General features: G+C 35.4%; 3 protein-coding genes and 1 long non-coding RNA gene across 11 annotated transcripts; 3 read left to right on the top strand and 1 right to left on the bottom strand.

The window, feature by feature from the left end:
- The first annotated feature begins 840 nt into the window (after positions 1-840).
- Positions 841-8824, top strand: ppp1r42 (protein phosphatase 1, regulatory subunit 42). Of its 6 annotated transcripts, none has more exons than XM_051097733.1 (10): positions 841-945; positions 1264-1339; positions 1743-1924; positions 2844-3010; positions 3474-3612; positions 4089-4205; positions 5584-5701; positions 7079-7216; positions 7517-7649; positions 8483-8824. In XM_051097733.1, exons 2-10 carry the CDS (start codon positions 1276-1278, stop codon positions 8523-8525), a joined length of 1101 nt encoding a protein of 366 aa, XP_050953690.1. In that variant the 5' UTR covers positions 841-945; positions 1264-1275; the 3' UTR covers positions 8526-8824. The 6 variants fall into 6 exon arrangements, with proteins under 6 accessions (XP_050953690.1, XP_050953691.1, XP_050953688.1 ...); XM_051097734.1 differs by having other exon boundaries at positions 7939-8824; XM_051097731.1 differs by having other exon boundaries at positions 7517-8824.
- Positions 8825-10610: 1786 nt separating this feature from the next.
- On the top strand, positions 10611-11389 carry LOC127156090 (transcription factor 24-like). The gene is made up of 2 exons (XM_051098804.1): positions 10611-11051; positions 11217-11389. The coding sequence occupies exons 1-2, from the start codon at positions 10611-10613 to the stop codon at positions 11316-11318; spliced, it is 543 nt and encodes a 180-aa protein (XP_050954761.1). The 3' UTR covers positions 11319-11389.
- A 2205-nt stretch (positions 11390-13594) lies between these two features.
- On the top strand, positions 13595-17552 carry LOC127155384 (uncharacterized). Of its 3 annotated transcripts, XR_007825591.1 has the most exons (10): positions 13595-13726; positions 14920-15010; positions 15244-15300; positions 15569-15622; positions 15901-15925; positions 16022-16094; positions 16192-16248; positions 16487-16540; positions 16799-16861; positions 17248-17552. It is a non-coding gene; the product is annotated as an uncharacterized LOC127155384 (long non-coding RNA). The 3 variants fall into 3 exon arrangements; XR_007825589.1 differs by lacking the exon at positions 16022-16094 and having other exon boundaries at positions 15901-15956; XR_007825590.1 differs by lacking the exons at positions 16022-16094; positions 16192-16248 and having other exon boundaries at positions 15901-15956.
- Positions 17553-17599: 47 nt separating this feature from the next.
- On the bottom strand, positions 17600-24085 carry mcmdc2 (minichromosome maintenance domain containing 2). The gene is made up of 13 exons (XM_051097534.1): positions 23963-24085; positions 23630-23760; positions 23372-23431; positions 22597-22792; positions 22400-22522; positions 21774-21875; positions 21157-21285; positions 20838-21072; positions 20563-20768; positions 20309-20475; positions 18619-18798; positions 18117-18259; positions 17600-17719 (listed from the first exon to the last, which is right to left on the bottom strand). Exons 1-13 carry the CDS (start codon positions 24057-24059, stop codon positions 17605-17607), a joined length of 1884 nt encoding a protein of 627 aa, XP_050953491.1. The 5' UTR covers positions 24060-24085; the 3' UTR covers positions 17600-17604.
- Between the last annotated feature and the right edge of the window lie 344 nt (positions 24086-24429).

Below are 24429 nucleotides of genomic sequence, written 5' to 3'. Positions count from 1 at the left end.
TATGATTGGATGTGACGGGTTATGTTCGGCTGTGATTGGTTCATGCCTCTTGTGTTCATGTTTTGCGTTCGCAAATCAGTCTGATTGAACAACACAATAGCATTAATGGGAAGACTAATTTTAAAAAGTAAGTAAACAACTAACACACTCAGATATAACCACCTTGTTACTTCAAAATAAGATTAAAACAGCAAGAAAACATGATCTGTGTGAGTTTTAGTGAGTAATAAACTTAGTGAAATTTAAAGTAAATCTCCCTGTGACCAATATTTAACAAGCTTTGATGACTGATTATTCGAAAAAATAAAAATAGTTAAACTATTAAAAAGAATATCTTAAGATAAGTTCAAAAATAACTTTGAGTTATTTAGGAATAAATGTAAAATACTCAAAAACTTGATGAGATTCATACTTAATAGAATATTGAATGTTAAACAAAACTCTTGAATTTTATGTAGTTTTAAGGCCAGAATACACCTCGAACGCTCATTTGTGTTCTTTCTTTAATAATTAATAAATTAATTACATCTTAAGTTATTGGTAAACATCTTAAATTATTTGTAACAAAAACCTGCGCTGGCTTAAATTAATTACTGTTGTTAGTAGTAGAACAAATGGCTTTTAACAACATTGTTAAAAATATTCTTTCACATTCTTCACACAACAATACAAGCGATGAACATCGCGTTCTAAAATTCAAATCGAATTTAAAACAATTAAAGAGAACGTCATGCTGTTGAGAACGTCATGCTGCATTTGAACTGCGTTTCGAAACAACTCCGGCGCGTCCAAACTGACCTTGCGCTCGCGTCGCGTCCCGTCGCCATGGCAACGTCAGCTCTCATTTCCTAAACAACAGAGACGAGACGGGAAAGACTTTTACAGCTGCAAAACACTTTGCGTTCATAGCTGGTGACAGTTAATACATAACATTTGTGCATTAAGGTAAGGCAGTGCTGTTTTGTTTCATTTCTACTCTGTAAGCTATTATAGCTGTTTGCGTTTGTAACAGTGACCTAAGTTGCTTGTCTTTGTTTATTAGAAAGAGTGTAATCCGCAATATACTGTTAAATATACAGCGATAAATTATAATGATTGGCAAACCGCTGTCTCCATCCAGTTCCCTAGAGTTTAACCACAGAAAGTTATTGATTTTAGGAGGCTCTCCATGTCATCTCCCCATAGTCTGCTGCTCTGAGATCAAGTGTAAAACCGACCTGCTGTCATGTGTTGATGTATGTATTCCCTTTACTTCTGTCCTAGTGTTCAACGTCTATGGTTGACAAGACAATATCTAGGGCATATGGAGTAAAATATCATCCAAGGGCTTTCCAAGGAGGTATTTCTTGAAAGGTGTTACTGTAGGTCTAGCTTTATACAATACTATTTTTTTATATAATACAGCATTACATACAATGCAAATCTCAAGAGCATTGGGTTGTGTTGTTAGGTCAGGTCACATGTCTATTTCACCTTTGGCCTCATTCTCACTATTCAAAAATAGTATGTGTTTTGACAAAGGTTTAAGGGTCAATTGACTATGCTGTCTCTAAAGTACATATCATCAAAGAAATAATGGTCACCACATCAATTATACCACTAAACCCCATTTAAAGACATTCTAATCCTCTATAAAGAAACATATTTAGATGTCAGTGGTTTATAATATTCAATCATATGTTTTCACATGTTTTTAGTGTTTTTGACTTTCTCATAAATCTCCCTTTTCCCTTGACATGCAGTGCTGCAGAAGAGAAATCTATTTTGTGATATTTTTGCACGCCAAGTCATTATGGTCCGTCTGACAGTGCATCTGATCGCAAAATCAAGCAATTACTCAAAAACCGGCAGAAGCGAATCTCTCCAGCAGTATCTGAAGAAACTGACCCATCTCAACTTCTCGAATAAAAGTATAGAGGACATTGTAAGTTTTGAGTTTAAACATTAAACATCTATTTAATATTCTAGATTCCATTTAATATTACAGTATAATTCAAATGTTTGTTTTTTGAAAGAAATTCATATTCGTATTCAGCATAAATGCAAGAATGCAATTGATCAAGAGTGACTAATAATTCCACAAAAAATATTAAGCAGCACAACTGTTTTCACCGAATCACCATATTAGAATGATTTCTGAAGGATCATATCACACTGAAGTGTAAGGAAATGGTTGCTTTTGCTCTCACAGGAATATATTACATTTCAAAATATTTTAAAATAGAAAACAGTTGTTTTATATTTCACAATAATATATTTTTTACTGTTTTTTTGATCAGACTTGGTGAGCATAAAAGACATTTGTGACCCTGGACCACAAAACCAGTCTTAAATAGCACAGGTATATTTGTAGCAATAGCCAAAATAGGTCAAAATGTTTCTTTTATGCCAAAAATCATTCATTGTCATCATGTCCCATGAAGATATTTAGTACATTTCCTACCATAAATATATAAAACTGTATTTTTGATTAGTAATATACATTGCTAAGAACTTTATTTGGACAACTTTATAGATGATTTTCTCAGTATTTAGATTTTTTTGCACCCTCAGATTCCAGATTATCAAATATCTCTGCCAAATATTGTCCTGTTCTAACAAACCATACTGTACATTAATAGGAAGCTTATTTATTAGCTTTCACATTATGTATAGATATCAGTTTAAAAAAAATGACCCTTAAGACTGGTTTTGTGGTCCAGGGTCGCATTTTTTTTCATCATATAAAAATGTAAATGTAATTTTAAATGTAAATAAAAATGTTTTTTTTTTTTAGTAAAAACATCAAAAAAAAAAAAATTAGCAGTTTGCTTACTGATTATTTTCCTTTTTTTAACTTGTAGGATGATCTATCAATATGCAGAAACCTCACAGTCCTGTATCTATATGACAACCAAATATCACAAATCTGCAATTTGGGGTTTGCCTCAAACCTTACACACTTATACATGCAAAATAACAATATCTCTTGCATAGAGAACCTCTCATCTCTACATAATCTCTCCAAACTGTAAGTACAAGTATGCATATTCATGTTTGCATTGATATATGAATGGTGACAGTAATATTTTCTAATAAAATGTAACTCTGGACCACAAAACCAGTCTTAAGTAGCATGGGTCTATTTGTAGCAATAGCCAAAAATACACTGTATGGGTCAAAATTTGCAATTTTTCTTTTATGACAGAAATCATTAGGATATTAAGTAAAGATCATGTTCCATGAAGATGTTTTGTAAATGTCCTACTGTGAATATATCAAAACCTAATTTTTGATTAGTAATATGCATTGCTAAACACTTCATTTGGACAACTTTAAAGGCGATTTTCTCAATATTTGGATTTTTTGCACCCTCAGATTCTAGATTTCAAAAAATTGACCCTTATGACTGGTTTTGTGGTTCAGGGTCACAAATATACATACAGCACTACTAAAAGGCAATGAATGTTAACTGTAATGTTTGTCTTTTTAAGGTTCTTGGGAGGAAACAGCATCACTGTGGTGGAGGGATTAGAGGAGTTGAAAAACCTGAAGGAGCTGCATGTGGAAGGTCAAAAACTACCCTGTGGAGAAAAGCTGGTCTTTGACCCCCGTTCCATATCTAGCCTCTCTGTGAGTAGCTCATTGCTTTAACATTCGGCTCAGTGAAAACCCTTACAGAGGGTGTTTCATGGTATCTACAATCTAGTGCACTTTATATTTAGATTGATATACCACTGTGTCCAGTGAGTTTGCTGTCAGGATCAGATGAGAGATGTAGAACTTGTGGACCACGAGGTGTATCAAAGCAGTTCTGTGCAAAATTTGATGAGGGTAAAAGAGGTCTCTGTGGGTGCCTCCTTGTCTGAGAAATCTACAGGGAGTGTTTACCGCCCAGGCTATGGGAAAACAAACCGAAAAGTTGGGAATTTTGTTTATTTTGATAATTAATGAAATTGCAAGTGTAAGTGCGCCCAATTTTTCCCCTGCCAAAGGATTCCTAAATGCTCTCCTTTTACTAACACAGTGAAATCTTCATTGGCTCACTAGAAGCGGGACTGGTTTTAAATTTAAAGTGCATTATTAATATTCCATTTGAATTCTTTCAGGAAGCTCTGTGCATTTTAAATATCAGCAAAAATAACATTGATGAAATCTGGGACTTGGCCCCTCTTAGAAAACTGAGCCATCTTTACGCTACCGATAACCAGCTACGGGACATGCAGGTAAATGTGACTTCCTCCATGAAAAAAAGATGCTTAATAAAGAATTTTTGTTCTGTTTAGGTGTGACACAGTTATAAAGTGTGAAATGAGCAGTGCAAAAACCTAATCCTACAAATCCTTCCAGCAGTCTCCAGACTTGCACAGGGTCAGAATTATTCAACAAATCAGTGGGCCGGTCTCCAGGGACAGCTTCTGCTGACAATTTAAACAAGCACAAGTTTTCCTCCTTCCTTAGTGAACTGATTTTCCTCTGAAATACACTGAGTGCCCCTTGTATTAAAAACCCATTTAAGCTGAAAAGTAACCTTTTCTGGAAAAGGGATTTTCCAGCTTATTGATATCACACGTTCAGCGACTGAAAAAAATGGTGAAGGAACACTTTCCGCAAGCAGCTTGGTAACTTTGTCCAAGAGCTCGAAAGACAATCCTCTCAGCAACTGCCACCGATAATAGTGATCCATGTGTCAGAGGAAGCTTTCATGTTTAGCAGATATCTCCTTTAATTTATACAACCCCTTTGCCACTATTGATTCAGCGGCGACAGCACCCAAAGGATCAATTCCTGCCTTACGCAGTTTGGTCCAATTCCAGAGGAAACATTATGGATTTTTAAAATAGATTATGACAGGCAGTCAGCCGAGTGACAAATGGGTACTGCAGAGGCTGTTAGTGGCGCACGGCCAGACAGTGCAGATAGGGATCGAAGCGCTGGTCAAATACAGGTTCATAACTGGCCATCATTAACCCAGTGTGGGGCTGGAAAGAGCCCAGTCAGGAGTGCATTCAGCACTCGCGCGCATGGGAGGGCAATTTGGCGCTGGGCAGTTCCCAGCCAAGCCCTCAGAGTGACAGACCTGACACGATCATTTATCAAAGCCTGGGAGCGCGCGGCTCGCCGGGGTCCCGCTAGAGCTGATTGCACGCGGACTGAAAAGTGGAAGCACTTTAGTTGAGACAGGAAGGCAATGAACAATCAGAGCGTGTCCAGAGAGTATTCATATTTCCAGCCTGGATTAATGTGTCCTTAGATAAACATACACTGCAGGCAACATGCTTGAGGACTACAGCCCAGGGGAACTTGTTAGTCACGCAGTCCGAATGACAGTATTTATTAAAACAAGCTGATGTCTTGTTTATACTTTGTGCCCTATGAACATTTTGTTTTTTTGTGCTTGTGGCCTCTTTGTCTTAAATATGATGCCCTGATCATTTTTACCCTTGCACATCTTCTGTTAAATCTGCAAAATCTCTTTAGTGTTACTGGATTTTTCCAGCATTCATTTTGGAAAATTTGGAGAAGATGCTATTGTCATTTTCTGTGTCTACTAATTATTTTATACTGATCAAAAGTAAAATGTAATGCTTTTTATGCTTTCAGGAGTTAGAGACAGTGTTCAGCCAATGGTCTCAACTGCGGCTACTGGATCTGAATAGAAATCCTGTGTGTCACAAACCTAAATACAGAGACAGACTAATAACTGCCTGCAAAATTCTAGGTGAGAAATAGCATAGCTAACTTGTGATGAGTAAGCAATAGGGCTGTCACATTGATTAATCATGATTAATCGCGATTAATCACGATTAAACACTTTGAAAATAAAAAGGTTGTGTTTACATAATTTGTGTGTGTGTATATTTATATGTTTATATAAATACACACACACATGCATGTGTATATTTAAGAAATATATGTAATATATATTTATACATAATATAAATCATATGTACACTCCCAGTCAAAAGTTTTTGAATTTGTAAAATAATTTTTGTTTTTTAAAGAATTCTCTTCTGCTCACCAAACCTGCATTTATTTGATCCCAAATACAGCAAAAGCAGTATTATTGTGAAATATTGTGAAATATTTTTACTATTTAAAATAACTGGTTTCTATTTGAATATATTTTAAAATGTAATTTATTCCTGATTTCAAAGCTGAATTTTCAGCATCATTACTTCAGTTTTTAAGTGTCACATGATCCTTCAGAAAACATTCCAATATGCTGATTTGCTGTTTTTGTAAAAAAAATTTATTATTATTTTCAATATTTAAATCAGTTCAGATCAGCATTTATCTTTTAAAGCTTTTGTACAGAAATTAATACTTTTATTTAGCAAGGATGCTTTAAATTGATTAAAGGTGATGATAAAGACATTTATGTTTCAAAGGATTTCTATTTCAGATAAATGCTGTTCTTCTGAACTTTCTATCCATCAAAGAAACCTGAAAAATTCTACTCAGCTGTTTTCAATATAATAATAATATAAATGTTTTTTTGTTGTTGTTTGTTTTTGTTTTTCTTTTTGAGCAGCAAATCTGAATATTAGAATGATTTCTGAAGGATCATGTGACTGGAGTAAAGATGCTACAAATTCAGCGTTGAAATCAAAGGAATAAATTACATTTTAAAATTTATTCAAATAGAAAACCATTATTTTAAATAGTAAAAATATATCAAAATTTTACTGTTTTTGCTGTACTTTGGATCAAATAAATGCAGGCTTGGTGAGCAGAAGAGACTTCTTTAAAAAAAAACATTCAAAATCTCATTAATCTGACTGGTACTGTACATTATGTAAACACAAACTTTTATTTTGGATGTAATTAAATGATTTGACAGCCCTAGTATAGAGTAATTTAAAATGTTATTATTTATGGTGAAAGAATCACAGACCTTCTAAATAACTCTGAATGACGTTTTTGTCCTTCATTATGTAATTATATATTTTTTTATTATTTTTGTAATTTTTATTAAACATTTAAATAACATTTCAATCACATTGGCATTTTAATTTATTTTTGTGCTGTGTTTATAAATTTTAATGTAATTATTTTGTGAAGTGATGCACAGAAACTGTGTTTTTTTAATATTTAGAAGATCTTGATGGAAAACAAATAAATGAGCTGTCTAGGCAGTTTCTACTCAACTGGAAAGCCTCAAAAGACGCAAAGAAGAAACTAGATTCACTAGATTCAGAAGACATCAAAGAACAAATCACAAATCCACGTACAGGTATGAATATTTACTGCAATATTGTTTAGTTTTCTTTACATTTTAATTAAATTATTTACAATTATTCACATTAATAATTATAGAATTATAGAGACAATAAATATTACATTTTTATTTAAATATATGACTTTAAATACTATTAAAAAAATGCAGGTCATTTACTGAATGTTCAAGATTTTTTCTATTAACACATTTCTGCATTTCATCCACTGTATATCATCAGCATGTAGTTAAGTAAGCATTGCATATCCCCTGTGTCAGTTCTATGACAATGTGTCACTAACCCATGTTTTGCTATAGCTGATTTTCGCGTGGGCCCCCAACATCCCTTTACCCATGACCGCAGCAGCTCTCTAAGTAAGCCGTCAGAATATGGGAAGCCCGGCGTTACATATCGGACTGACCGAGTTCAGGGAGACAGCAGAGGAAGAAGGTTTGAACAATCAAAATTGTCTTTTGTGCATTATGTTATTCTTTACATAATTTGGGGCTAATGAAAATTTTTATTATTTTTTATTTTATTTTTATTTTTCTTTATTTATTTTCTTTCTTTCTTTATTTTTTTAATGAAATACTTACAACTCATCTTAAATTAAATAAGGAAATAAATTCCTAGATAAATTCCACGTTGCCTTGAGACATGCTGGACAAATGCCTGCTATTTGTCAAGCTGTATGACTCTTATTTTCCCACCCATGCAAATAAACAGCTCTCTCCTTTAGAACTGGCCTGAGGTTAACCATCGTTCTGTGCTGCGCTGTGTAATGTGACATCATCTACAGTTGTACTACACAAATCATATCCTTTGATGTCTGACGTCCTAAACATGTTAATCCTATACTTATCATTTCAGCTGATTTATCAGCGTGTGGCCTCTGAAATGCAGAAATGATTTGTTGATGTAACTACAATAAATATAAACTGAATGTTTCTGTACTTATAAGAAAAAACTGCAGTGAGTATGAGTGCATGAGTTCTAATGCGTGAGTAATAGGAATGATAATGCTGAATGACAGTTGTTTAAAACTCTAATTAGCTGTTTACTATGTTATTACAGGGGTCCAGTAACAGAAGGATTTGTAGTGATAATTTACAGAAGCATATTTTAAACCGTGTGCGCCAATATTTTATTATGTTCTTGGCTGTATGTATTGCTCCTAATGCAAAACACATAAGCATGAAAGTCAACAAATTATTTTGTGGTAAGTTACGACATTTCATTGAATTCGTTTAATTTAATTCATGACTTTTCTGGTGTGTTCACAGGTCAAGAGGGATAAATATTTCAGTGAGGACTGGCAGACTCTGAAACTACTGATTAAAAACCTTTTATCAGTGTCCTTTTGGCTTTATAAATTTGCCTCAAAAGTCAGTTGCTCACATACAAGCTTAGCTTGTCATCTCTGTGTGAGGACTTTACTGAAAAATGTTCAGTTAAGCTCTGACACATATTAAATATGAATTTAAGAGCAGCTTCTCCATACTGCAACAACAGACTCTCTTTTACACTGCCTGAATTGCATTTTTATATTCTGTTTGAAATTCCAAAATTGTATTTCTTAAATATTTGTCTGTGTGTGTGTGTGAGTGTGTGTGTTTAATAAATTTACTTTGCAAGATACTGAAGAGTATTTTTAAAAGTCATCATGTTTTACATGATATACACATTAGGTATGACTATTCATTAAAAATAATAAAATGAAAAATGATTTTTTTTTTCTAGTTACATTAGATAATCTCAAAGTGAGAGTTTTAATGTTTCACTGAAAATGTCTGTGATATTGCAGACTATTCTACATCTGTTGTTTCTGTTTTTAATTATTTATTAAAATTTAGCGTTAATTTGAACAAATTAACGCTCTGGTCTCACTGCATCCTGCCTTAAATGATCTAATTAAATTATCTAATTTAAAGCAATAAATTACTAATTAAGTAAAAATGTCGTTTACATTCAACGCTAATTGCAGATTTATCATTTAGATTCATAGCTACCTTTTTTCCTTTTACTGAGACTTCATTTCAACTTGCACATTATCCAGCAATCTTGTCTTATCATGGACACTGCGTTCTAGACTGGAGCGGTAAATGAATATGAAACATAAAACTTATTCTATAATAATGTTTAGACATATATACGCGCTGAGTACAGTAACGCATGAATGCAATCGCCGTGTATTTGGGTGAGTCTAATATCTACACCGGGGTATAACCTCTGAAAGATGTAGAGTAATTAGACAGAGAAGCTTACTTAACCTCATTTGCTCTGCTTCATAATTATTGGCCTGGGGGCAATACTGTTACTTCATCCTTACAAAAACAATGTTTATTAAGAACAGTCTCAGATATACATGTTATGAATAATTCCATTCATTAATTCTCCCACATCTCCGTTTGCGGAAAACAGAATGATTAATTTAGGAGTCTCGCAAGAATTTCCTCAAGCATGCCAGTTGATTGCAGTGTTTAGAGTTTATTTATTGGCTTTGTCCCAGGAAATGAAGCTGATGTCTGCAGCTCAAAATTATAATATCAATATCGCTATTTAAATGTTAAAGAAGAGTTAAAATTATCGAGAGCATGCAGACTGAAAATGATTACACGCTTGAGTCTCACAAAACCACATACATTTTACCAAGCAAAGCCAATCAAGAGGAAATGGCTATTTATTTATTAAATAAACAATATTTCATATGATATTCAGAAGTTGTGGCTTGCAAAGCAACTCCGGGCGGACCAAAAAATGCTGCCTCTGGCGTCGAAAAAATAGACTGTGCCCTCCTACCGACCGATGCGAAGGGAAAACTAGAGAACGGCTCGAGTTGCCAGAGTTTTAAAGGCTTTTGATTAATTGCACCGGAGTGAAACACTTGTCAGCTCTTTGTGTTCCCCGATAAATTAGAGGCTCTGGAGACTTTACGCAGTCATTCAGGTGAGGACAGTGCGTGTGCGCGGACATATATCCGCACCTTTGACGCGCAGCAGCACCACGACTGGTTATATATTTTTTGCAACGAGAAAGGGATTATTTTAAACAGGATTTTGCAGAGCTGTGGAGGTTTTCATGCCTTGGTGTGTTTTATAGGACAGCACTTATAATACAGGTATGTTTTTACTTTTACATAACTTCTTCTGATGCAAACTTAAAATTAAATCCAAAGCATAAACACTGTATGCGTCTACTATTAATTGCTTTGACATTTAATGACTCATTCTGGCCATGAGATTTTTGGCTCACTTGAGGAAAAATGTTTTCACAAAAGTTTTTAATTAGTGCCTTTGACATAGGCTTTTATTCTCGAATATTTAACAGAAAATGCCTGTTTGGATATTTATTTAGCCTAGGTGTGTTTTTTTGAAAATGTAATTTTTCTAACTAGGTTAAAAAGAGATTTCGATGGTTGGAAGGCAGTCGGTTCGTATGGATGACAGCACTGGTTCTGTGACAGTTATGGATGACAGTCCCGCATCAAGTCCTAATTCGAGCCCCAGTCCTGACACGCTCTCAACGGACACCCGGCGCGCAGAGGCCCTGTCCCGCTCTAGGGTGGTCCCGTCTACCGGCCTCGGTGGCAGAGGGAGACCCGCGGCAGCCAACGCAGCCCGCGAACGGAGTCGCGTCCAGACGCTCAGACACGCGTTCCTCGAACTACAGAGAACATTGCCGTCGGTGCCACCGGACACCAAACTCTCCAAACTCGACGTCTTGATATTGGCAACCACATACATAGCGCATTTAACTAGAACCTTGCAAGAGGAAGGGATGGAGGAGGACAACACTAAACAAACTGAAGCTTTGAACTCACTTAAGGGAGATGGTTATTTACATCCTGTGAAAGTAAGTCTAATTATATATTATTGGAAGTGTGAGATTTTGTACGTTTTAATTAATTTGTTAAGGTTAACGTTTAGTCTACTTGAAAATATCCATTTTACGCATGGAAACTCTTTTTTTTTTAAAACAGTTGACTAAGTGTTTCTATATATCATTTTTGTCTTTCAGAAATGGCCAATGCGTTCAAGATTATATATCGGTGCAACTGGCCAGTTCCTGAGTAACTCAAATGAAAACCAAGGGGCATCTTCATCATCTTCTCAAACATAGATCGTTTGCACATAAGACTTTTGGAGGTAATGCTAAAAAATGAAGGTTAAAAAATTAGAGTTGTTTTAGTAATCTTGTTGCAGTCTGTAAAATGTAACATGGGTGTGTTACGCGGCAAATGAACCATTATTATCGTGCCATATGCAGACAACTGAGTATTGTGCATATTAATATATCCTAATTATTTCAAATATGTAAATAAGATTTAAATATTAAACAAATTGTGTTCTTTTTAACTGTGGGTTTCTGTTTCTGAATTCAGAATTCTGTTTCTTGTATACCCTGTCTGAAATTCCGTGTGTTGGGTTAATGAGCTGTTATGCTTGAGCTGTCGGCTATGCACTTTCTGTTACAACATTTGCACTAAATGCATGTGTGAATAACCTAACATTCGTCATGTGAAGTGGTCTGTCAGAAGCGCAACAATAGCATCATCATCCCTTTTTCTCCTCCCTTCCCTCCTTCCTCCTTCTCATGTGAATAGCACACGTGGAATAGTAAATAAAATTATTCTTAAGAATTACACTGATCTCAAGTTTATTATTAATGTTGTTTCCATCGATGTTTTTTTTAATCTAAACCCTTCACAATGTGCAATAAAACGTGTTCCCAACATGAACCTTATAATTACCTTGGTTTTAAATATTTGAGATGAAACTGCACTGAACATTTTAAATATATATTTTTTTACATTTGAGATAAAACTGCACTGTACATGCACTGTACATTTTTAAAATTGAGGATTTTCATTTTAATTTTTCCAAGTAATTTTAAGTATTGTATTCATTTACTGTTCTAATATATCTCATGTGATGCTGTGCATCATGCTACGAATTTACTCTTGGAAACACTAAAAAAAATCTTTAGAACTCTTTTTGTGGAAAGTACTGAATAACTCTGTAAAGCCCTCTAAAGAAATTTAAAATGTAAAAGGTTAAAGTTCAGGCTTTAGATTTAAAGTTTCTACATCAGAGTGGACTTTTGATCTAAATTAATAATATGTGACTAAGTGGATCGTCTTTATATTTAATTAAATGTTAATGCTAATGTTTACTTTGAATTATGCTTGAGAGACGCAAACTGTTTGGTTCAGCTTGTTGGTCATTTTATTGGGTTACCTGTAATATTTTTTACCCAGGTGCTGAGTAGTTTTTCTGTAACTAAATTGTTGGGTTATTTCTTTTACCCATCCAATGGGTTGAGCCTGTCTCCGACTAAACAACCCAGCTGTTGATTTACAGTCAGAGAGCCGGCTTTTTGCGTCCTCTACAGGAGACAGATCGGTTCTCAGCGCTACCTTGCATTTCTTCAGCGAAATAAAGGTTTGTATACATTTTTTTTTTAATTCATTAAGTCTTTACTGTGCTGTAAATTATATTATTTTACACAACAAAACACAAGGAGGAGAGTCAGTCAACTGCGTAAGCAGCGGTCCTTCGTTTACCATAATGGAAACGCAGTTTCCCTTGCATAACATAAACTGATTTTCGTTATAATACTGAAATTGATTTATGTTAAAATATGTTCTCTAATGTCAGTACTGTGTGTTTATGGCAGGTTATGGAGTCAGTCACGGCATATTTCAGCTACGAGCGAAACGCGAGGTTCCACCGGCGAACAGCAGCCCATCACCAGATCGCTCAGATTTCGTTGACACACCGGCACGAGAATTAGCACTATTTCAGTGAAAAGTGAATACAGAGAACGGTTGAATACACTTGAATTAAAATGCTACTTTTAAATATTACATTTGTATTCTTAAAATGCTTGTTAAACGAGTTTAATGTTATGTAGTATTGTAAACTATGCTGTATAAATTCAATTTGTCTCATGCAGTATTTTTGTCCATGTGTATTATTGCTTAATAATAAATGTTCGTCTTTTCATTATTGCTGTTGTCTCTATAATTCTGTGTGTGATTTTTCATTTCCAAGCCCTAGTTAAGCCAGCAATATAATAAACTGTATACAATAGCTGACTTAAATCATTCAAAACATTTAACCCAACCAGCTGGGTCATAATAACTCAGCATGGGTTGCCAAACAACCCAAGTTGGGTTGTTATTAACCTAGTATTTTTTTAGATTGTATGTTTAAGTTTTGTGATTTCATTAGAAATTTCATCAAATTAAAAAAAATGTTAGGAGCGGTCTAAATATAAACAACAAAAAATAATCTCTTGGTAGTGCTTTAAATATAAACTTGCCATAAACGAATGCAAGAGTTATGACTTCCAGCCGACTGTATTTTATCACACTGTAGCACGTCAGACTTCAGTAACCAACACGCATGTGCTGCTCCTACCAGGAAGTTCTTCTTTAAAACGCGAAGTACGCATGCGTCACATCCTTTCTTCCCACGAGTGGAAGGAGCTGGTCGGATGTTCTACACGTTGCAGTATAACTTGAGGTAGATGTACTTCAATTAACTATTGTGTTGATGCATTTTAACAGATTTTAAAGTATTATTGAAGCTATTTGTATAACTGTTCGTGAGGTTATAGTCTCGCGTGGAGTTTGTCGCATCGTGGCTTTGCCACGTGGTTACTCAGCATTTCAGCGCGTTACATAGAAAAAAATTTATGTAATACTTACTTGCTACGTCGTTCCTTAGAAGCAAAATTAGTCTTTATTATCATGTATCGTAGCATAAGTCGCTCTCTATCTCATTAGTGGTGTAATGAGGATCCTTGCACTGCCTGGAGAAAAAGAAAATGTTGGCCTATCAGTAAAGTTGCAAAGTAGATCGGCCCAAATGTACTTTACATTCAAGTTCTCCTTTTCGAAATATTATAATAGTCTATGCAGGGTTTACATTAACTTTATACACTGTAGTATTAGTTGCTTGTGTAAATGTATTCATTAGCATTTTAGCAATTATCTGGAGAAGAGACATTATTACTCTTCATTTTGAGCACAAAGTGCAATCAAAAGTTTTGAAAGGATGTATTAAATTCCTTCTGGGAGTGTATGATCAATATTGCAAAGGTGTCTGTTTCTACACAAATTGACATGATTTTGGCAAATCATGTGGTAATCATGACCTATCCTAAAAAAGGATTTAAGCATCCCATGAGGAATGTTATAAATCATTTTGGCAGGTGCGTGTCCCAGATCTGGTGATAAATTGCTCCTTTGCCATTTGCTCTGCTGTCGGCAGGACCGTGCTCTGTCCGGCATAGGTCTGCCGTCCCCTGTGTGGCCTGGCTAGTTTGGGAATGGTCTTCTATGACCTGGATTGGGTAATCAGGGCTTTGACTCACTTGGAGGTGCTGTGGTCTTGGTAAAGGTCCTGACCTTGAGTTGAACTAGCGCTGCCCAGGCCTTTGTGCCGCTGTGGGAGGGTCTGCTCTCAAGCTGTGTTACATGTGCCTTTTGACCTCTAGTTCATCAGTCATCTTTTTGAGGTGAAATTGAGTTTTTCATTTTACTGGGTCTTCCCTCAGCACAAAAATCAATAGCTGAAACACGACATGGTTAATTGGTCATTTTTGGAATTGGCTGTTCCTTCTGTCGCTTTTTATCTTTGAAGATTTTACCTGCAAAGTGGAAGCTTAAACTATATATTAAATCTATCCTTTTTGTTTTTGTTGAATCACAAAGGAGCCTGAGGAAGATGGCTGCAGCCAATGGAAGTGATCATGTCATTTGCTACTGGAAATGGGTGACATGAGAAGTACAAATAAATAACTTGGTAATTTTATTATGTCTACTTATTGTAATTGCTTTAAATGTAAGGGTTTTTCTTTTTTAATAGACAGTGTTTGTTTCTATGATGATTGTCATGTTTTTGCCGTTTACCCATCAGACCAAATTGGTTTGCTGACACTGTGACTATCTGAAGCAACTGAGCAGTTGAATTAACCAGTATCCCATTTGAGATTTCACCAGTGTTAAATTTATCCTACGTTTTTCTCCTCCCTCTAGGTCCAAGGATTGCCACTGGACAAGAGTGACATGAGAAGTGCAAATGATGAATAACAGGTAGTTTTATTATGTGTACTTATTGGAATTGCTTTAAATGTGAGGTTTTCTATTTCTTTTCTTCTTTTTTTTTTTTTTTTTTTTTTGTTTTTTCCCCAAATAGACAGCGTTTTCTATGATGATTGTCAAGTTTTTGCCGTTTACCCATCAGACCAAATTGGTTTGCTGACACTGTGACTATCTGAAGCACTTGAACCATTAATTAACCAGTGTCCCATTTGAGATTTCACCAGCGTTAAATTTATCCTACTTTTTCTCCTCCCACCAGGTCCAAAGATTGCCACTGGACAAGGATGACATGAGAAGTACAAATAAATAACTGGTAATTTTATTATGTCTACTTATTGTAATTGCTCTAAATGTGATTTTTTTTTTTTTTTTTTTTTTTTTTTTTTAATAGACAGGGGTTTTTTATTTTTTATTTCTTTTAAATGGACAGTGCTTTCTATGATGATTGTCAAGTTTTTGCCGTTTACCCATCAGACCAAATTGGTTTGCTGACACTGTGACTATCTGAAGCACCTGAACCATTAATTAACCAGTATCCCATTTGAGATTTCATCAGCATTAAATTTATCCTACTCTTTCTCCTCCCACCAGGTCCAAGGATTGCTACTGGACAAAGGTGACATAAACAGTGAAATAAAAAAAAAATGGTAATTTTATTATGACTACTCATTGTAATTGCTTTAAATGTGATTTTGTTTTTTTTTTTTCATAGACAGTGTTTGTTTCTATGATGATTGTCAAGTTTTTGCCGTTTACCCATCTGACCAAATTGGTTTGCTGACACTGTGACTATCTGAAGCAACTGAACAGTTAAATTAACCATTATCCCATTTGAGATTTCACCAGCGTTAAATTTATCCTACATTTTTCTCCACCCTCTAGGCCCAAGGATTGCCACTGGACAAGAGTGACATGAGAAGTGCAAATGATGAATAACAGGTAATTTTATTATGTGTACTTATTGCAATTGCTTTAAATGTGAGTTTTTCTTTTTTTTTTTTTTTTCAAATAGACAGAGTTTTCTATGATGATTGTCAAGTTTTTGCCGTTTACCCATCAGACCAAATTGGTTTGCTGACACTGTGACTATCTGAAGCACCTGAACTGTTAATTAACCAGAATCCCATTTGAGATTTCACCAGTGTTAAATTTATCCTACTTTTTCTCCTCCCACCAGGTCCAAGGATTGCCACTGGACAAGAGTGACATGAGCAGTACAAATAAATAACTGGTAATTTTGTGTACTTATTGCTTTAAATGTGAGGGGTGTGTGTGTGTGTGTGTGTGTTTTTGTTTTGTTTTGTTTTGTTTTTTAAATGGTCAAAGCGTTTGTTTCTATGATGATTGTCAAGTTTTTGCCGTTTACCCATCAGACCAAATTGGTTTGCTGACACTGTGACTATCTGAAGCAACCGTACAGCTGACTAACCAGTACCCCATTTGAGATTTCACCAGTGTTAAATTTGTCCTGCTTTTTACATCCCACCAGGTGCAAGGATTACAACATAGAAAATTGTGACCTGAAAAGTGCAGCTGAATGAAGGATTTTAAGGTATATATTGTAATTGCTTTAAATGAGAATTCCCAATGTTCAGCCATCTAATTTTTAGTGCTTATTATGTGATTGAGGCAAAATGAGTGCTTGTTGCTATGATGAATTATGAGATTGGGTTGCTGACACTGACTATCTGAAGCAAATACACAATTACCCTTTTTAAAACTTCAGTAGAATTAAATTTTTCCTGCTTTACTCCCACTGTGTCCAAAGATTACCACTAGAAAAAAAAGGGTGCCAAATATGTTTGAGACAAATTATTAAAATGTTTTTATAATAGAATATAAAAATATAATTTTTTTTTATTTATTTATTTATTCATTCTCCATGATGAATGTCATGTTTCTCCTGTGTGTAATACCTTGGTTTATTCCTCTGTGCAGGTTGTGTAATTCTGCACAAAATGCAAGATCTGTTTGCGGGATTCTTCCAACAAAAGATCCCTCTGGTTCAAGGAGTCTAGGTCACGGAGAGCACAGGGAAACACCGCATCGGGTGGAAAAACAAGCGCAGAGGCCCCTGCGTTCCCAAAACAAACTTTCTCATTCCAACTCTGTAACATGTAACATCTATAACCTCACTGTAACAGGGGTTTGATCCTAACAATAAAGCAGTAATGCAGTGCTAAAACAGGTAAACAGATTATGATCAAACATGCATATTGAAATAAACTGTCATCTGAAAACTCTTTCCTCTTGTATTCATTTGTTCAGACTTTAGAACGAAATAACATAAGAGAACTAACCATGTTTTAGGGTGACTGAACTTTCACACAGCAGAACTGCAATGACTGCATCTTCCTCCATGACTTGCGTTCTTAGGCTGAGTTTAGTGTGAGCCTGAGCCAGAGTAATCCTGTCAGAACCAGTGAACAATGTCATTTGTGTATGAAATTGTCATATTTGTACTTGTGTGGTGTGACCATTTGTCTTCCAGATAGGTTACAGGGTTTTTGTGCTACTGTTTATTTTATTTTTTTCTGCATAACTGAAGAGGTTTATGTAATTGCCCCCCGCCACCTCTACCAGTTATTGGCTGTTTAATGAATATTTCAGTTTTAGAAAAGGCTTCTGCAGATCTCTAAATAAACTGACATGGTATTGTAAATATTGTTACACTGCTGACAGTTCTTTGGAAACTCGAAGTGCTGAATTGTAGACTTGTATAACTGCTCCATCTAGTGGTAAAAAAGGCAGTGCTTTGCAGAGAAAAGCACCCATGTTTAGCTTTATGGTAATTTTGTGGAGCTTACAGCAGTTTGACAGAAGTGACTGAGACAGCAGATCTCTGCGTTGAGTCTGAGCGAACCCTGCGACTGGCCATGTAGTAACCGTGGATCATCCTTTCAGCCTCGGGACTTATGTCCACCTTTAGTTCCCTTGCATAAGCCAGCAGCTGGAATGAAATATTAAAGTTTGGAAAAAAAAAAACAGGCTATTTTCATGTAACCAAGACTAACCACATTAAGGAAATTACCTAAGATCTCTAAATGTTTCAAGCTACTAAAGAAACGGCAGCCCGATTATACACTACTGGTAAAGAGTTTCAAATAAAGCTTTTGTGTTTTATATGAGAAATGTTTTATGCTCACAAAGGTTTGATCAAAATACAGTGAAAGTTGTGAATTGTATTACAATTTAAGAGTTGCACATGATCCTTTAGAAATTAAGATAAATGTTTTCTTAACACAGAAGTCAGAGTGCCTATTAGAATAATTTGAACTGAATGGATGAACTTTTGACCTGTAGACTGACCTCTTTATAGTCTTGTGTGGTGAACTGCATGCTTGCTGGATATAGGGGCTCTCCTGGGGACATGGCCTGTCTCAGGGTATGTGCTGTCATACACAGAAGTGGATGATTGCTGCCTGTCTCTCGACACTGGACTACGAGTCCAAACGATTCTGCAAGCTGAAGAGGAACTGAGCCCATTTCCTGCATTTATATAAAAATCTTAATCACTGTAAGATAAGCAGATGCTGCAAAACCACAGCAGCTATATAGAAGTACTGACATAGTACTATAAAATAACACTAAGTTATTGTTTAAGTAACGGGTGTGATTTGGACACAAATAAGCACAATGAGGAACTCTCCTAAAATAGACGGCATTGTCTCTGGTTCCTGTTTCCAAATACAGAAAGAGGTGGGGTAATCTGTGAAGCATTCCTTTTACATCTGATCAGTGCTGTGGTATGTACTTTATGCTTATAAAAATTCCCAGAAAATTCCCATCTCATTTCCTGAGGAAAAGCTCAATTTGACTATACAGTGGAAGTCAAAAGTTTACATACACCTTGCAGAACCCGCAAAATGTTAATTATTTGACCAAAATAAGAAGGATCATACAAAATGCATGTTATTTTTTATTTAGTACTGACCTGAGTAAGATATTTCACATAAAATGTTTACATATAGTCCACAAGAGAAAATAATAGTTGAATTTATAAAAATGACCCTGTTTAAAAGATTACATACACTTGATTCTAAATACTGTGTTGCTACCTGAATGATCCACGACTGTTTTTTTGTGTGTAAGTGTTTAATGATAATTCATGAGTCCCTTGTTTGTCCTGAACATTTAAACCGCTCACTGTTCTTCAGAAAAATTGTTCACGTCCCACCTTTGGTTTTTCAGCATTTTTGTGTATTTGAACCCTTTTCAACAATCACTGTATGATTTTGAGATCCATCTTTTCACACTGAGGACAATTGAGGGACACATATGCAACTATTACAGAAGGTTCAAATGCTCACTGATGCTTCAGAATGAAAAACCATGCATTAAGAGCCAGGGGGCTAAAAAAAAAAACTTTTGAACAGAATGAGGATGTGTTCATTTTTCCAATTTAGCACTGCTCTTCAGAAGCTACAGAAGATACTTGCAATTTCCATAGAAGACAAAATAAGTTAAATTTACCCAGATCTTCAAATTAAAAAAGTTTTCACCTCCCGGGTCTTAATGCATTGTTTCCTTCTTAAGCGTCAGTGACCATTTGACACTTCTGTATTAGCTGCATATGAGTCCCTCAGTTGTCCTCAGTGTGAAAAACTGGATCTCAAAATCATACAGTCATTCTTAAGAGTTTAAATACACAAAAATGCTGAAAAACCAAAGACTCCGTGAGACCTGAAGGATTTTTCTGAAGAACAACAGGCAGTTTAACTGTTCAGGACAAACAAGGGACTCATGAACAACTATTACTAAACAAAAAACACAGCTTAAGAATCAAGTGTAAGTAAACTTTTGAACAGGGTCATCTATTTTCTCTTGTGGACTATATGTAAATATCTTTTATGTGAAATGTCTTATTCAGGTCAGTACATAAAAAATAACATGCATTTTGTATGATCCCTTTTATTTTGGTAAAATAATTAACATTTTGCAGATTCTGCAAGGTGTAAGTAAACTTTTGACTTCAGCTGTAAATAAGATATGAACCCACCACAGAACCCAGCACGACATTATCACATCTAGCTGTCCTCTTGGAGGGCAAAGCAGCATCAGCCAGGGCCCAAAAGTTGCACCGGATTGGGAAGGAGAGCTGCTGGTCCATATCATCTCCATATTTCTTGGCAGGAATGAAAACAGACACAGTTCTGCTTTCAAGAGCTGAGGGGAAGAAATAGGTAATGCTTTGATTGCTTAAAATGCATGTGCAATGTTTTTAATTATAGAAATCATTTAAACAATTAGCACCAGACTGAAGCATGTCCATCTTGTCTTTCTTGTAACATGTGAGATCTCCCAACAGACAGATGCCACCAGAAGCTAGCAAAGCTGAACCTGCATGGATGTTGGCGGTACCAGCTCCATGTTCATCTCTAGATAGGGATGCCAACAGCTCTCCTGTCAGCGGATGATAAATGCCACGCGAGGCCAACAGCAGGCTGTATCTCATCAACCTGTGAATGAAAATGCACATAATACACATCACTGTTATCTAAAAAGACGTGAATTAAAAAAACCCGGACCTGTCGATGATAAGTGCATCACTGGTGAGAGCAAGCACATTTAGGTGGTTGGGAGAGTCTGGATTATCTTCAGTTTGCACCAAGCTCAGAAGTAGCGCCAGTTTTAATGTGTTGTAGAGTCCAGGTGGGATCACTGTGGAAGCGAATGAGTTGACTACGATGGCAGCGAACCTCCATGGGGAACAGGCCGTGGCTGTGTGAAGGTTCTGGAAGTTGTTGCTAACCAGACAGGGGCCTGTGAAAGGCAGTCAAATGACTTTGACATGCTGTGCATAAGTCGGGTTGTTTTTATACCATCAAAGTCAAAACAAGTCTTTACTTTTCTGGGTCCATGGTTGGACGCTGCAAGCCTCTACACTCCAGGTTACATTGGGCCATTGGTGCACATGAGCTGGAATCCCCACAACTTGGTACACATGGCCGATTCTCATGGAGTTACACAGTTCATCTAATTACGTTAAGAGAAACAAAACAATGAGCTGGTCTTCACTTATTATTTGAGAAACATGTTCACCACTTACACAACTGCCAAGAGAAACACTGCAGGCTCTTTTAAACAATGATTCCACTATGGGTTGTAGCAACTAATGAGTGTACCTTACATTTATTAACATGTATGTTCAGTAACTGGAGCCTGACGTATTGAATTCCAGACTAATACTAGGTCAACACAATATGCTAATAACGTCCAGAGAATCTGTGGTCTCTCCAGTTGGCTAACTGAGAAATATTATTGAAAGAGACAGGAACACCCAATCTATTACTGACAGACAGTGAGTGGATGTGTTTCAGCAGTTTATTTATTTGAAAGCTTTGCTTTAACATTATAAAAACCAGGTTAATCAGGCGTAACGATTCGCAAACTAACTGGATTATGTCCAAATGGTTAAGTAAAAAGAAAGAAAGAGGAGTAATTTAAGATACAAAAACATTTACCTCTTAGAAAAAGGGTGACAGATTGATATCTTAAGGAAGCGGTATCATGAACTCCCAAAACATCCACTGCCCTCACATGAATGAGCTCAACTAGCTGTTTATCTGTGGATGAAAAAACATTTATTTGAATAGGAATATTTTGTAACATTATAAATATTGTTACTATCACTTTTGATCAATGCATTTACTCCTTGCTGAATAAAAATATTAATTTCTTTTAAAAAATCATACTGACCCCCAAACCTTTGAATGGTAGATTATTATAACATATATATGTGACCCTGAACCACAAAACCAGTAATTCGGGTCAGTCATGAAAGCCTGATATTTGAGGGTGCAAAAAAACTAAATATAGCCTTAAAAGTTGTCCAAATTAAGTTCTTAGTAATGCATATTACTAATCAAAAATTAAGTTTTGATGTATTTACGGTAGGAAATTTACAAAATATCTTCATGGAACATGATCCTAATGATTTTTGGCATAAAAGAACAATCGATAATTTTATTTTTATAAATATTTTTTTTTTTGTCTACAAATATACCTAGTGCTACCTAAGACTGGTTTTGTGGTCCAGGGCCACATATATTATTATATATTATTATTTTTTTAACTAATGTTGTCTCACCCCCTAAAACCCGAGACTTCACATCCTCTTTCAGCGGAGAAGAGCAGATAAAGCAGGTAAAGTTGCTCCTAATTGTGGCAGACTCTGTGGCACCTGGTGCATGGACTCTGATGTGATGAAACCCTTTTTATACAAAATGACAAATTATGTAGGACATTTTCAAAAATAGCCCATAACATTAATAACATTATACTTACCTCTAGAGCAAGGGCATTTCTCTTCTGAGCAGAGAAATCTGGCTCCTTGTGTGTATTTGGTGACACGGGTCATGGCAATTACAAGGCCCTCCAAGGCTAAGGGTCTCATTGGACCGTACCCACGGGGAAACTCAGAGAGATCCAAACAATAGTTTGGAAATGGTGGCAAGTGGGTTGGCTTTAAAACAACATTAACCTATACAAAAAAAAAAAAACTTAAAACGTATGTTTTTTAAAAAATATTTTGATACATTGAAATATAGCCAAATATATTCTCTCACACATACATAAGTGACCCTGGACCACAAAACCTTAAGTAGCACGGGTATATTTGTAGCAATAGCCAAAAATACATTGTATGGGTAAAAATCATACATTTTTCTTTTATGCCAAAAATCATTAGGATATTATTTAAAGATATTTCATGAAGATATTTTGTAAATTTCCTATTCTTAATATATCAAAACTTAATTTTTGATTAGTAATATGCATTGCTAAGAACTTCATTTAGACAACTTTAAAGGTGATTTTTTCTGAGTATTTTTATTTTTTGCACTTAGATTCTACATTTTCAAATAGTTGGTTATCTCGGTCAAATATTGTTTTATCCTAACAAACCATACATCAATGGAAAGCTTATTTATTCATCTTTTAGATGATGTATAACTCTCAGTTTAAAAAAAATGACCCTTATGACTGGTTTTGTGGTCCTGGGTCACATATATGAAAATAAATGAGAAAAGTGAAACCTGCATTTAATTAAGCTGCTCCTTACCTGGTTTTCTGTTTCTATATGGTCAATAAGTGACAGTGTTTTTATAGACAGATAACAAACCTGAAAAATAACGATTGCACTCTTAGTTGTTTGTTTAAATAGAGTAGATGTAACTATGTTAAGCACAACTTTTCCACACATTTCACCAACATCAAACTCTGGCTGATAGAAAATATACTCTAAGTCATTTTAAATATCCAAGCTTGGTGTAACGGACTAATAAGTTGGTATTGTGTATATTCTATTTGTGAAACTCACTGACTGAAACAGTGCAACGGCTTTGACAGGGTCGTGCAGTATACAGTCTCCCAATGTGGCGTCCAGTTCAAGCACATCTGAGGGATTTACATCAAAACTGAACCGATACACGGCCTCCATCTGCTGTGCATCTAAAAAACATGTTTCCGTTTTTGTCATTAAGATATAGGTTCGTGTTATTTTAATTTAAATGTATTAGTTAACATAAAAGTTAAAATAGAAACGGATGTGGAACGAAAAACGGACGACGTCCTCACGAGTTCCTGCTCACTGAGGTAAGTATTTAAATGTAGAATTAACTAACTAAGAAGGCATTTAACTTTATAAACAAACCTTTAAAGACTTTACAGTCTTCAATGAGTTTATTTAACCCGCCACTTCTGTCTAAATACAATACTATTGCTTCTTTTAGAGAAAGCAGACCATCCATATTTCCGAAATGCACCGTTGGCTCTGTAGCTGTAACGTAACAGTATGCAAATGAGATGTATCACGTGTGAGCCAAATGAAATAACGTTAACCATGTATGACGTTAACCTGGAACAAAGCGTCTGAAACCAATAAATAAAAAATATTCAGTTAATTTAGGTAACCTTCCACATATATTTAAATACATCAGTATGTCTTTCTTTAGAAAAGCGATAACTTATTTTAGAAACATATTTTTATTCCCGTAAAAATGGGCGCGGCCATTTGTAAATTTTTATGGGTCTGGCTTCCGGTCTCATCTGCATCCAGCTATTTTTATCAGTACAAAACAGCTTGTTTTGCTGCTTAATATTGCAAACTGGTGTGTCTTA

Source organism: Labeo rohita, chromosome 24 (genome assembly GCF_022985175.1).
Source record: "Labeo rohita strain BAU-BD-2019 chromosome 24, IGBB_LRoh.1.0, whole genome shotgun sequence".
In the NCBI taxonomy this organism is placed as follows: Eukaryota; Metazoa; Chordata; class Actinopteri; order Cypriniformes; family Cyprinidae; genus Labeo; species Labeo rohita.
The sequence above is the reverse complement of the archived record's forward strand: the minus strand, read 5'-3'. Positions and strand labels throughout refer to the sequence as shown.

What these genes read in the sequence shown, in the direction of transcription:
- LOC127156090 (XM_051098804.1), top strand. Translation starts at nt 10,611, where the DNA reads ATGGTTGGAAGGCAGTCGGTTCGTATGGATGACAGCACTGGTTCTGTG. An exon ending in GTTATTTACATCCTGTGAAA is followed by an intron (nt 11,052 to 11,216) that starts GTAAGTCTAATT and finishes TTTGTCTTTCAG; the next exon opens with AAATGGCCAATGCGTTCAAG.
- mcmdc2 (XM_051097534.1), bottom strand. Translation starts at nt 24,059, where the DNA reads ATGGATGGTCTGCTTTCTCTAAAAGAAGCAATAGTATTGTATTTAGAC. An exon ending in AGACTGTAAAGTCTTTAAAG is followed by an intron (nt 23,761 to 23,962) that starts GTTTGTTTATAA and finishes CATGTTTTTTAG; the next exon opens with ATGCACAGCAGATGGAGGCC. An exon ending in GATGGACATGCTTCAGTCTG is followed by an intron (nt 20,476 to 20,562) that starts GTGCTAATTGTT and finishes TCTTCCCCTCAG; the next exon opens with CTCTTGAAAGCAGAACTGTG.
- ppp1r42 (XM_051097731.1), top strand. Translation starts at nt 1,276, where the DNA reads ATGGTTGACAAGACAATATCTAGGGCATATGGAGTAAAATATCATCCA. An exon ending in TCCAAGGGCTTTCCAAGGAG is followed by an intron (nt 1,340 to 1,742) that starts GTATTTCTTGAA and finishes CTTGACATGCAG; the next exon opens with TGCTGCAGAAGAGAAATCTA. An exon ending in GTTCCATATCTAGCCTCTCT is followed by an intron (nt 3,613 to 4,088) that starts GTGAGTAGCTCA and finishes GAATTCTTTCAG; the next exon opens with GAAGCTCTGTGCATTTTAAA.